Source organism: Bos taurus, chromosome 24 (genome assembly GCF_002263795.3).
Source record: "Bos taurus isolate L1 Dominette 01449 registration number 42190680 breed Hereford chromosome 24, ARS-UCD2.0, whole genome shotgun sequence".
NCBI classification, from domain to species: Eukaryota; Metazoa; Chordata; class Mammalia; order Artiodactyla; family Bovidae; genus Bos; species Bos taurus.
The window spans coordinates 50471947-50485376 of NC_037351.1; the positions used below are offsets into that span (position 1 = coordinate 50471947).

Genomic DNA, 13430 nt, shown 5'->3' on the forward strand with positions numbered 1-13430 from the left:
AACCACCGAGCGCGGACCTCCGGCGCCTCCTAGAGCGGTGGGTCGCGGACTCGGCCGGCGGCGCACTTCCGTCCGCGCGCGTCGCCGCCCCGCGGACGGCCGGGCCTCGCCGCGGGCCTCGGGGAGTGGGTGAGTGGGGCACGGCGCGCCCGAGGTGGGGGGCGGGCCGGGGTCTGCGCCACCGAGGCCTCCCCCGCGCCCGCCAAACCGATCGAGCGCTCGGGCGACCCGCGGAGTCGCGGGCTGGGCCGGAAACCGAGGACCCGAGCCGGGGAGCTAGGACGCGCCTTGTCCACCCACCGCCCCTCATCGCGCCTGCTTACCCCGACCTGCGGGCCGAGGACACCCTGCCCCGCGCCTCTGCCGCCTCCCACCCTCCTTTTGCTCGATAGGCGTGGAGGAGCTGCTGGGCCGGCCGGCGGTCGGAGACCCGGCCTCTGGCCACAGCTGGCTAGGCCTTGGCCTCGCAAAGGCCACTCTCTGTGCAGAGGGCCTCGGCCCTTTCATCTCTAAAATGGAGGATGACAGGACCTGCCCTGCCTGCACCGCTTGGGTGGATTGCAGGCTTGGCACCGCCTCTGCCTGAAAACTCCTTCGGAGCCCGACAGTCTTTAGAATCTTCCGGGGATTGTAGTCTGCAGCCAGGACTAAGAGCCACTAGCCCAGAGTGTCAAGTGACCCTACTGAGCTCGGTCGTGTGTTGTATTCTCGCTAGGAATGTGTACTGTCAGAAAACAAACGGCTGAGTTTTGTTTTGTTTTGTTTTGTTTTGTTGTCCAAGAAGACAAGACCCAAAACCTGGTTTGCTTACTTATTTCCTAGTGGTGCATAACGCGCACCAGTGATTAAATTTCTGGTTACTTCCCGACCTAATGGAAGACTTTTGGTTATTTGGCTTGCTTTTAAACTTTTTATTATGGAAACTTTCAAATCTATACAAAAACAGAATTGTGTACAGAATGTACCAACTCATGTACTAATCGCTAATTGATCTAGTTGCATCTGGCACCCTCACCCCCACTGGATTATTTTAAAGCAAATCAAAATGTACCATTTCATCCATTAAATACTGGCTTATGTTTACACAACACAGTAACTCATTGAACATAACAGCATTATCAGTCTCATAAGAATCTCCTGTTACTCTCTGGTGAAGTTTGCATTTCCCCTGTGCTCTCATTTTTTTCCCCCTCCCATCATCTGGTGGTCCAAATCAGGATTCAGACAAGCTAGACATGTTACGTTTGTTTGATGGCTCACATCTCTTTGTCTCCTCCTCTCTCTCAATTATTATTTTTCCTAGTATTTAGGTTGTTGAAGAAGTCAAGCCATTTGTCCTGTACTGTTTCTTACATACTGATTTTTGCTTTTTCCTTCGCTGTGGTGTGCTCTAATAAACGTGTTTAGAAGACAGCCTTTTCCAGATACATGTTATATTTTTTGGCAAGAAAACCTCATCGGTTACTGTGTGCTTCATATTGCATCACGTCAGGAGTTGGATTAGGTCGTGCCTCTGTGGTGTTAAGATTGATCACTGGCTCTTTTCCATACAAATTGTATTGCAGGGTGACTGATTGATCAGGGAATTACAGAATACTAATAACTACAGAAGGAATGAGAGAATATCACCTTTTGACAACCCCTAATGAAATAGTGTTTCCTGGAAAGGATCACTAATGGTTGCTAACATCAGAAAAAGAGACAGTCAGACAGCTTGTGCTCCCTGGTGGAACTTCCCAATACCACTTGTTACATATTCTTAGGTGGTAGATGGGGGATAAAGAGGAAACAGGATTGACCTTGAGTTGATAATTGTTGAAGCTCAGTGTGACAGTACGTTATACTAATCTCTCTCCTTTTGTGTGTGTTTGAAATTTTGCATAACAAAATTTTTTTTATTTTTTTTAATTGACTTGTTGACTAGTGAGTTCAGGTCAGCCTGATCCATCCATTGTAGTTCTCCACTAGCCTTTCACTAACTGGTTCTCAAAACTGACTGCATGTTAGGATCACAGGGGAAGAATTTTTCTTATTCAGTTCTAAAACACATGTCTCTTGCGGAATTTCCTGTTGATTCTGGGATGGAGCCCAATGGTTGATGTTTTAAAAGATCTCCAGGTGATGAGTACTTCAGGATTCTGTACCACTGGCTTAGATCTACTATCAGTTACACATGCAAAGTGTTTATATTCTATTACACCTTCTGCATTTATTACCTTAAATTTTTGACTTTCTGTATTCACTTTACTCTTGTGGCTCTTGCAAACTGCAGTCCAATCAGAAAGCCTTTGCAAATTAAACTATAGAGTTATCAGAGGAAGTCTTGATCTTGGAAGTGAAAATGTGGAGTAAGGCATGGAAAGGTCACTAGCAATAACCTAAAAACTCATGTGTGGGGTGGAGAGATGTACCACCCACCTGCTGTGTGAGGTGTGGGGCCGGGGTGGGGAGCTGACTGTACCCCCAATGGAAAGGGAGATGAGGTGACACATAGTCAGAAAAGCATGTTTAGCTTTATGACACATTTTTTTTTAAGTCATGAAGTAAATTAAATGCAAAATAAAGTCAAATAGGTAAATAAAATGCTGCTTATTGCAACCAAAAACAATTCAAGGATTTTTTTAAAAAGTTAATCTCCACCACCATCATTTTAATCACCCCCGAGATAACCATTGTAGCAGTACGGTGTATATTGTTCCTCACCAGACTCTCTCTGTCTTGTATAACATAGATGTTTGGGCATTGTTTTAAAAATGAGATTATGCCATAGCCATCTGTAACTTTTCTCATTGTCATCCCTTCAGTGCAGGAGTCACAGACCTGGCTGAGCTGTAGAACAGATAGTTCATGATATGAATGTACAATAAAATACTCAGTTGTTTCCATATTTATATTTATCTATCTATCTGTATATTCAGATGGTTTCCAAATTTTAGCCACCTTAAAAGTTTCACAGTAAATATCATTCATGCTTATTGGCTCTTTGGATTTCTTTTGTGAATTTCTAGTGTATATTCATTGTTTTAGTTTCCTATTTTGTACTTTTCTTTTTTAATGCATTTGCTTGAACCATTTCTTAGGGGCATTAAATAGTGAAGTGAAGTCGCTCAGTCGTGTCCAACTCTTTGCGACCCCATGGATTGTAGCCTACCAGGCTCCTCCATCCATGGGATTCTCCAGGCAAGAGTACTGGAGTGGGTTGCCATTTCCTTCCCCAGGGGATCTTCCTGACCCAGGGATCAAACCTGGGTCTCCTGCATTCCAGGCAGACGCTTTAACCTCTGAGCCACTAGGGAAGCCCCTTAGGGGCATTAACCCGTTATCAAACAGTACAGTTTTTTCCAGATTTTTTTTTTTTGGCAGGGGGAGGTCCTTTGACATTAAGAGTCTTTTGATATATGAAAATTTTTATGTAGTAAAAATGTCTTTTTAAAAGCTTTGTGTTTCATGTCTTGCCATTAAGGGATTTTCATCCCCAAATTTGTATACATATTCTCCTAATTTTTTTGAACACTTTTGAATTTCTGAACCATGTGGAATGTATTTTTATATAGGATGCAAGATAAGAATCTTGCTTCGCTTTTTCTGCGAAAATAACCAATTATGTCAGCGTCATTCATTTAAAAAAGCCACTCTTTTTACATTTCTGTTACATATTGATTTCCAGTGTACCTGGGTTTATTTCCAGACTATCCCTTCTCTTACTTACAACTTTATGTTTGTGGCCAATAATGTATCTTTCCATTGTGCGTGATTAGTGTCATGTTACTACCTAGAAAAGTAAATCAGTACTCACTACTTTGTATGCTTTTCTTGCCCATTCTCAGACCTACTTTCTTTCTTTCATGTGATCTTTGGGTTATGTTTGTTCCAAGATGAATCGCACTGGAAATCTGATAGAATTTGCATTAAATATACATGCATTAATTATGGAAAGAGGCATTTCGGTGATAGTAAATCTCCTATCAGAGAAGCTAATGTATTTCTCTCTTTGAGTCTTTTAGGGCCTGTTCCTTTCTCGTTAACTTTATTTCTAGCTATAAGACTTTTTTTTTCTCTTGTGACTGAGGGTTTTTTTCATTTTTGCAAGGACTGAGAAAAGTTTCTGATAGGTTTCTTTCCCCCTGTAGATAGTATATTTATCCAGCTCCCTGTCGAGTTTTCCTGTTTTAGTAGTTTTTCTTAAACTTACATGTTTGTTTCCTTCCTTGCCATCCATGTGGATAATCTGTAATTGGTTATATATAACTTTGGCAAATAGATTCGGAAACAGTGGAAGCTGACTTTATTTTTTTGGGTTCCAAAGTCACTGCAGATAGTGACTACAGCCATGAAATTAAAAGAGACTTACTCCTTGGAAGGAAAGTTATGACCAACCTAGATAGCATATTAAAAAGCAGAGACATTACTTTGCCAACAAAGGTTTGTCTAGTCAAGGCTGTGGTTTTTCCTGTAGTCAGGTATGGATGTGAGAGTTGGACTCAAAAGAAAGCTGAGCACTGAAGAATTGATGCTTTTGAACTGTGGTGTTGGAGAAGACTCTTGAGAGTCCCTTGGACAGTGAGGAGATCCAACCAGTCCATCCTAAAAGAGATCAGTCCTGAGTGTTCATTGGAAGGACTGGTGTTGAAGCTGAAACTCCAATACTTTGGCCACCTGATGTGAGGAACTGACTCATTGGAAAAGACCCTGATGCTGGGAAAGATTGAAGGCAGGAGGAGAAGGGGACGACAGAGGATGAGATGATTGGATGGCATCACCGACTCAATGGACATGTGTTTGACTAAACTCTGGGAGTTGGTGATGGACAGGGAGGCCTGGCGTGCTACAGTCCACGGGGTCATGCAGAGTCGGACACAACTGAGCGACTGAACCGAACTGAACTGAAGTTTGGGTTTATTTTACTTGATGCGTATCTCCTGTCAGAGAACTGTATCAGAGGGGTTTCCCTGGTGGTCCAGTAGTTACGAATCTGCCTTGCAGTGCATGGGGCACCGCAGTGAGAAGCCTGCACACCAAATGAAGAGTGGCCCCCTCTTGCTGCCGCTAGAGAAAGCCTGAGTACAGCAGTGAAGACCTACTGCAGCCAAAAAGTAAATCAATAAATCTTTTTAAAAAGGAACTGTATCAGAGATAGATATGCCCAAAAATAGTGAAAGGAAAAAGAGATATCAGGAGTTGGCAGAAATCTACACCCTCCGCAGGTTGTTGCTGATCACCTGTGAGAGCAGAAGCCCAAGCGCTAACCCCTCATGGACCCTCTTATCAGGGGAGTGAGACGTTCCCTCAGCGTTACTGTGTGTTACTCACATTGCTGTCGAGTGTTGTAGCGTTTTGTTGTGGTTTCTGATGGTTCAGAGAAAGGGCTGCTCACCATGAGCTGCTCACCAGAGAGAGATCACTTAGTGAGCATAATTAAGTTCCCTCTCCTGCCCAGAACCTCACTAGAGCTGTTTATTATTAGAAGGATTTTCAAAAAAATTAATCAGCAGGAAGTACAGAGTCCTTATATACCCACTCCCCACCACTGCCCCTCATCAGATTCCCCTAGTGCTGACATCTTACGTTAGTGTGGTTCAACGGTGATGAGCCAGTATTGACCCACAGTTTACATTAGGGCTCATTCACGTTTTGTGTTGTATATACTATGGGTTTTGACCAATGTATGATGTGTCTGTCTTTACTGTATCATGCAGAATAGTTTTACTGCCCTAAAAACCCCATCCCTCCCTCCCTTCCCCCCCAAACCACTGTCTTTTTACTATCCCCATAGTTTTGCCTTTTCCAGAATGTTGTGTGGTTGGAATTCAACTACAGTTTGGTTACATATATATATATAATTTTTTGTATTTATTTATTTAATTTTTGGTTGCGCTGGGTCTTCGTTGCTGCACAGGCCTTTCTCTAGTTGAAGCAAGCAGGTTCTAGTTGCTGTGCACAAGCTTCTCATTCTGATGGCTCCTCTTTTTTCCGTTCCCGGGCTCCAGAACACAGGCTCAGTAGCTGTGGTGCACAAGCTTAGTTGCTCCACAGCACGTGGGATCTTCCCAGACCAGGGACTGAACCTGCGTCTCCTGCGTTGGCAAGTGGATTCGTTACTATTGAGCCACCAGGGAGGGCTCTCCAAGTGGCTCAGATGGTAAAGAATCCGCCTCAGTGCAGGAGACCTGGGTTCTATCCCTGGGTCAGGAAGATCCCCTGGAGAAGGGCATAGCAACCCACTCCAGTATTCTTACCTAGAGAATTCCATGGACAGAGGAGCCTAGCGGGCTACAGTCTATGGGGTCACAAAGAGCTGGACACAGCTGAGTGACTAACACTTTCAGTTTCACCAGGGAGGCCCTCAACTGTAGTTTTTAATTAACTGAGTTTGGCTTTTTTTTTTGTTTGTTTATTTGCGTGAGCAGTCATACAAGGTTTGGTAATTTGTAGCTTTTACTGATTAAGAGTTACTAAAATCTTTCTTTAGATTTCTGCGGAAAACTATTAGAGAACAGGAATCCACACTGTTCTCAATATATAGAAGTTAGATAACCGTGAAACTCACAAGAACCTGTTCTCGGTGATTTTGAGCAGTGATGTGTGATAATCCCTAAGTGACCTTCTCGTTGCAGGGTGGAAGATGTCTATGGATGTGACATTTCTGGGGACAGGTGCAGCATACCCATCCCCGACCCGGGGTGCCTCCGCTCTGGTCCTTCGGTGTGAAGGCGAGTGCTGGCTCTTTGACTGTGGGGAGGGGACCCAGACACAGCTTATGAAGAGCCAACTTAAAGCAGGTGAGTATACGTTCTACTTTCTAATTAGGGCTGTCTCTTGCTCGTCTTCATTTTCTCGGCTCTCCTTGGGCCTTCTACCCAGAAACAACCCCAGCAGTTGTACCCCATTTCAGTGCTGGAGCCCTGGCAAGACTTGGAAGGCATTCAGGCATCTGGCCACACCCAGATGCCTAGATGAACTAGCTGAATGACTACCCAACTTACTTCCTCCTTCTCCTTCCTTCCCTTCAGTCCTTCACTTTTCATTCTTCCTGTAAATTGAAGAGGAAGGATGTACATAGGCTTAGGGCATGGAGAATGGAGTGGGATACATCGGACACGTTAAAAAGACACTGCTCAAGCACGGGAACATGCTTACTTCCCCCAGGAGGTGGGTGTAAGTATCATGAGAGGGAAGTAGGTGTTCTGAGGAGTGAGTGGTTCTTTTCTGCTTGGGGTCATCAGCGAAGACATCTGAGAGGGGGTGATATGTGAGTTGTTGAAGGAGGAGGAAGGGCTCCCTGGGCTGAGGAGAAGAAGGGCATTTTGGCCAGAGGGAACAGAGCGAGCCTCGCCCCAGGCCCACCGAAGGGTCCAGTGTTCACAGAGCCTTGGCCCAGAGTTGGGTAGACCAGTATTCCAGTCCCAGCTGTGTCTCTGCTTATCACCTTAGCAGACCAGCAAGCTTGAGTTTTTCTTCTCTCATCTTTAAAATGGGGTTAAAACCCCCCTATCAGGGCTTTCCTGATGGCTCAGCTGGTAAAGAATCTGCCTGCAATGCAGGAGACCCCGGTTCAATTCCTGGGTTGGGAAGATCCCTTGGAGAAGAGATGGGCTACCCACTCCAGTATTCTTGCGCTTCCCTTCTGGCTCAGCTGGTAAAGAATCTGCTTGCAACGCAGGAGACCTGAGTTCGATCCCTGGGTTGGGAAGATCCCCTGGAGAAGGGAGAGGCTGCCCACTCCAGTATTCTGGCCTAGAGAATTCCATGGACTGTATAGTCCATGGGGTTGCAAAGAGTCGGCACGACTGACTCACTCACTTCACTTAAACCCTCCACTTAAAAGGGGTGATGTAAGAATTGTATACAATAATCCCTTCTCTGTGTGGTTGTCTACTTCTCATCAGTTAAATCTCAACCCAAATGTTGTCTCCTCAAAGGCTTCCCCCAAACTTCTTGGGTTAAGTAATTTCTCCCTCACCCCAGGCATTCTCCTGCTTTGTGCTGGTTCTCCTGACTTTTTAGCATCATCAGGGTCTAAAATTGTGTTGCTCAGGAAGTTGTTTCTGTGTTCACTGTGTGTTCCCTGTACGACTAGACTCGCTGAGCATGTGCGCACCTAGGGGATGCCTGGTGATATCTGTTAATGCGTGAGTAAGATGTTCAGCTTAGTACCGGGCCTCTCACTCGTTAGATCTTGATAAGCGGTAGTTACTGAAATTATTCCTACGGCTCATCACAGCACCTGGCGTTTAATGACTAAAAGAAAGATAGCTCTAGCATCCGAGGATCCCTTGGTCTAGTGGTGGAAACTGATGTGCAGACAGTCATGGTGAGATGTGACAAGTCGGAATTAAGAGGTGTTTTCTAGCTACTTTTGAAGCACAGAGGAGGAGGACACAAACTGTTCAGAGAAAGCGACTCAGAGATAGTAACAGTCGGGCGAGGATATAAGAGATGAATAGACGTTTCTCTGGGAGGAGAAGCAGGGATGGATATTCAGGGAACAGATGACAGAGTGAGCAGGAAGTAAGGGAGTTTCCAGAGACATGACGTGTTTGGGGAATCCTAAGCCATCCAGCACTCTGAGTACTTGACTGCAGAGATGAGAGACAGGAATGCTTAAAGTGAGGGCCAGCTGTGAAGACTTCGGTGGTATTCTAAGGTATCTGGGCCTTATTATTTAGGCTGTTGTCAACAAGAAATAATTAAATACTTTTTAATCCAAGAAATGACATGGTCTGATTTGTGTTTTAGGACAGTTTTCCAATAGCAAATGTATTGGGACAGAGAGTGGCATCAGGCCCAAGGCAGTTGCATTCACCTGGTGAGAGAGAGAAGATGAAGATGCTGGAGCAGAAAGTAGGAATAAGGATGAATTTGAGAGACTCAAAGAGATATGTGTAGAGCCAGCAGGAGACGTGACTGAGTGAATGTCTTAGGATGTGAAGAAGTACAGAATTACTCCAGGTTATATGTGGTGATATCCCAGACCTAGATAGAGGGTTAGGAAGAGAACTGTTGGAGGAAGGAACCAGGCATATCACTTGGGACAGGTGTACACAGTTCAACCCTAATCACATACTGTCTTATGTTGAAACCCTGTGGTCAGAGCAGTGTTATGCTTTACTTCCCTGGGATCACACAAGGCTTCCTTTCACGAGACCTGGCAGGGTAGGCACACGCCAGAGTGGTGGCTGTAATATTTAGAGAGTAGGAGTTGAGGTGGCAGGGTAATTAAAATAGAAACAAGTGACTGTTGTATTAAGAGGTTTGGGTTTAGGGATAAGTCTCCAGTTTTCACTCAGTACCTGTGTCAGTTATCTAATTCTGCACAACGGATTAAAAATTTAGTGGGTTACTTGCATTTATTATCTCATAGTTTCTGTGGGTCAGGGACTTCAGGCCAGGCTTAACTGGATTCTCTGTTCCAGGATCTCAGCAGGCTGCAGCCCAGGTCTTGGCCAGTGCTGGGGTCTCATTTCAGAGCTCACTCAGGTTGTTGGCAGAACCTTCTAGGTGCTGAACGAAGGCTGCTGCGGCAACCTGAGGCCTGCTGTCGGTCCTGGTCATGGGGGTTTCTGCTGCAGGCTAGCCTGCTTCCTTTTACTGCCTGGAAGGGAGAAGGAGACTTAAGAGCAAGTCTGCCAGCAAGATGGACTCTTAGAACATAATCGCAATGCATCCTTGTGCCGTGTTTCACTGGTTAGAAGCAAGCGCCCAGTCCCACCCACACTCACAAGGAAGGAATTATAGAGGGATGTGGACAGCTGGAGGCAGGGGCCACGGGTACCGCCTTAACTCTATTTGCCATAATACCTTTCTCTCATGTTTTATATTTTACAGTTATTTTTCAACAGATCACAAAGCTCAAGCTTTTTAAAATAAAAGTTTGGCCAAAAAATAATAATACTAAAATAAAATCTAAAGGGAACTTTTAGCTTATTAAATTTTTATTGATTTAAAAAAAGAATTCCTGGCCTCAGGGAGGAGATGATATGGTAATCCCTGAACATCAGCAAAGACACTCTAGCACTTCTAAAGCCCCAATCTCAACCTGGAATCCTCAATACATCTTGGTTTCTCTCAGTAACCAAATATGGACCCATCACTGTTGGAATCTTCGAAAGCCTTTTAGCTTATACTACCTCCTGGGGTAATAATATTTTATGGGTTTCATAAGGAAGTACTTTCTGTCTGTCTAAATATACTTCTTTCAACTTTCCATGGTCCTGATATCCAAGCATCTGATTAAAAAGTGTGCGTTTGTCATATCTATTTTTTTTCATAATTTTAAAGGTAAGCTTAAGCTTTTTTTCTCCCTCAAAAATGATTACAAAAAAGTATTATACAAGTATAATTTTAAAATGATTATAATAAGTATACATGTTCATTGTAAAAGTTTAAACAAAACAGAAAAATATAAATAAGAAAATCCCAAATCTCTCTCTCTGGTCAGTGAATTTTCTATACATATAGTTATGGTAGTGGTGCAGGTATATTTGTGTGTGTGTTTGTATATAATTTTGCATAAATGCAATCAAACTATATTTGGTATTACTTTTTTTTTCCAACTGAATATAGTATGTATCAATAATGTAGACATTTTCCTACCGCAGTAAATATCAGTGCATCATTCCTTTGGGCATAGAGGATGCTTAGTCTTCTACTCCTATATGGATGACATTTTCCCTGGTAATTTTCGTGTTCTTAAGTGAAAGGGAACTCAGGCATTTTTCTTTTTTCATTTGATAGCTTCCTCTTACCTTTGATAATTGTGGTTGCCATTCCTTCTCCCACTGAAATCAAGTTTCTTAAAAAATGAAATGTCTGTCTTCCATGAAACTGTGATAACTGTGGAAGTTACTTTTTCTTACCTAACGTGTCTCACTTGCTTTGAGTTCACTGATTGTTTGGTATTCAGCTTTGGCTGTGCTTTGCAGTAAATAGGGAGAGGCCCCGGAAAGTCTGACTTGGCAGTTTTGAGGTCAGTGTGAGACCACGACTCAACAACTGATGCAGTTCTTTTGTCTGCTGATTCTTTAGGTCCCACTTGGGAGGGTGGGGGGCTGTTGGCAGCCCAGACAGCAGAAAGGGGGAAATGAAAGCGTTCCAGAAGTAAAAAAACAGCAAAAACAAAGACTAAACCAAGGCAACAAAAAGGAGCATGTTGGGGAAACTTCTAGTGTGCCTCCTGGGGATTCTCAAGGTTCAAGATCAGCCCCTACCTGGTCCATTGTTCTCTGCTACAGTGCCTGGCTTGATGTAGTAACACTGAGAAGACTCGCTTGGAGCACACTGTTACCTGGATGTCACAGGACAGATCCCATCACAATAAACTAAATAGGCAGGTCATGAGCTATATTAAAAATATGTTAATTGTGATTGTTACTTTCAAAAGGCTTTGTGGTGCATCTCTGAAAAACGTTGATGTGGCATCCTGCCACGTACCAGGAGTAGATTCAGTTTGTTGTTCAGTCACTCAGTCATGTCTGACTTTTTTGTGACCCCCATGGACTGCAGCCTGGAGGGTGTTTCAGTCCATGGAATTCTCCAGGCAAGAATACCAGAGTGGGTTGCCATGCCCTCCCCCACGGGATATTCCCGACCTAGAAATCGAACCTGCATCTCCTATTTTGGCAGGCAGATTTTTTACCTCTGAGCCACCAGGAAAACCCATACAGTTTACCATTGGCTAAATCAAGTTACAGCCTAAGTCAATATGCACTGGAAGAGCTGCTGTATTAGTTCAGACCGAAAGGAAGGGATGGACCCACGTGCCTTTACGAAACACCATGGGGGGTTTACCCTCGGATATGCACTCCAGCATCTGTTGCCTCCTCCTCCGTGGTCCTTCACCTCTATCCCTTTCTCCCGACCTCCTTCTCCCTCCTCCCTGTCCTCCCCTCCCTCATCCCCCTTGCTTTTTCCTCCTTCTCCTTCTGTCTCATCCAGGCAAGCAGGCTCTGGCTTGGTTAGTTAGTCTTTGGCCAGTGTGGAGTCCTTAAAAGGCAATTTTGGTTTCAGGCACTGGTCCAGTCTGTTGGAGCCAAAGGAACGTTTGTTAGCATGCTGGGAGTACATACTTGCTGTTCTGAGAGGGAGCAGCAGGGGGCAGTGTAACTGCCAGATACTTTCGCACTTGAGGCCTAGCTGATTACTGAAGTGAATCATTTTGGTACACGTTTTCCTTTTTTCTTTTTTCCAGTGAGAGAACTTCCCTGGTGGCTCAGATGGTAAAGCGTCTGTCTACAATGTGAGAGACCTGGGTTCGATCCCTGGGTTGGGAAGATTCCCTGGAGAAGGAAATGGCAACCCACTCCAGTACTCTTGCCTTGAAAATCCCATGGACAGAGAAGCTTGGTGCAGGCTACTATCCATGGGGTCCCAAAGAGTCGGGCACGACTGAGCCACTTCACTTCACTTCACTTCTTTCCTTTTCTCATTTTTCCAGTAAGAGGATGTATAGGAAAATACTCTTAAAACTGTAACACTGTATAATTTGAAGATGTTTTATGAAAAAAGTTGTATCTTATTAAAACCTTCCAGTGAAATAATACTTGTCTTTCTTGCTTCTGGAATCATGTAGAAAAATACATGCATGTTTCAAGCAGCTTTGTGTGGGTTTTATTTCTGAAAAATTCAAAAATTTGTTTTTCTGCTTCAATCAAAAGGGAGAATTACCAAGATCTTCATCACGCATCTTCATGGAGACCATTTCTTTGGCCTTCCTGGCCTCCTCTGCACAATCAGCCTGCAGAGTGGGTCCATGGTCACCAAACAGCCCATCGAAATCTATGGCCCTGTGGGGCTTCGGGACTTTATCTGGCGAACCATGGAACTCTCTCACACGGAGCTGGTCTTCCCTTACGTGGTCCATGAGCTGGTGCCTACAGCGGATCAGTGTCCTACAGAAGAACTGCAAGAATCTGTGCAGGTGGATAAAACAGACAACCCCCCCAAAGAGGGAGAAGGACGAACTATCCTGTTAGACTCAGAAGAAAACTCGTACCTCCTGGTTGATGACGAACAGTTTGTTGTGAAAGCGTTTCGCCTCTTTCATCGAATACCCTCCTTTGGATTTTCAGTCGTGGAGAAGAAACGCCCAGGTAAACTCAACGCACAGAAACTGAAAGATCTGGGTGAGTGTTTGTTTGTTTTCTCCTTTCTCCTCAGTTGAGTTGTGAGCTGAAACAGTTAGAAGTGTCATAGAAACCTTCCTTTCTTGTTTCCCAGGCCTAACACTTAAACATTTTCTCCACTTACTTCCTTTTCCTGAAGTTTGTTTATTAAGGGAAATCTCTGGGGCCAGAAGATGCTATTCAGAGCAAAAATGAAGTATGTATTTGAAGTCTCTCTTCAGCTCTCTAGAGGCACATTCTTGATCTGCCTTATCTTCAGCTTTTCCTATCTTGGTTGGTGGGGTGATGGTGGATGTCTCAGGTCTGGGC

At 44.3% G+C, this 13430-nt stretch overlaps 1 protein-coding gene across 3 annotated transcripts in view; it reads left to right on the top strand.

Annotated features, from left to right (window-relative positions):
* Positions 1 to 74: 74 nt before the first annotated feature.
* ELAC1 (elaC ribonuclease Z 1) overlaps positions 75 to 13430 on the top strand; it is a 30213-nt gene continuing 16857 nt past the window's right edge. Inside the window, exons 1-3 of one of the 3 annotated variants that reach the window (XM_005224204.5) lie at positions 75 to 5093; positions 6615 to 6779; positions 12654 to 13121. In XM_005224204.5, coding sequence (XP_005224261.1) covers positions 6623 to 6779; positions 12654 to 13121 — 625 coding nt within the window. In that variant the 5' untranslated portion in view covers positions 75 to 5093; positions 6615 to 6622. 3 annotated transcript variants of the gene reach the window in all.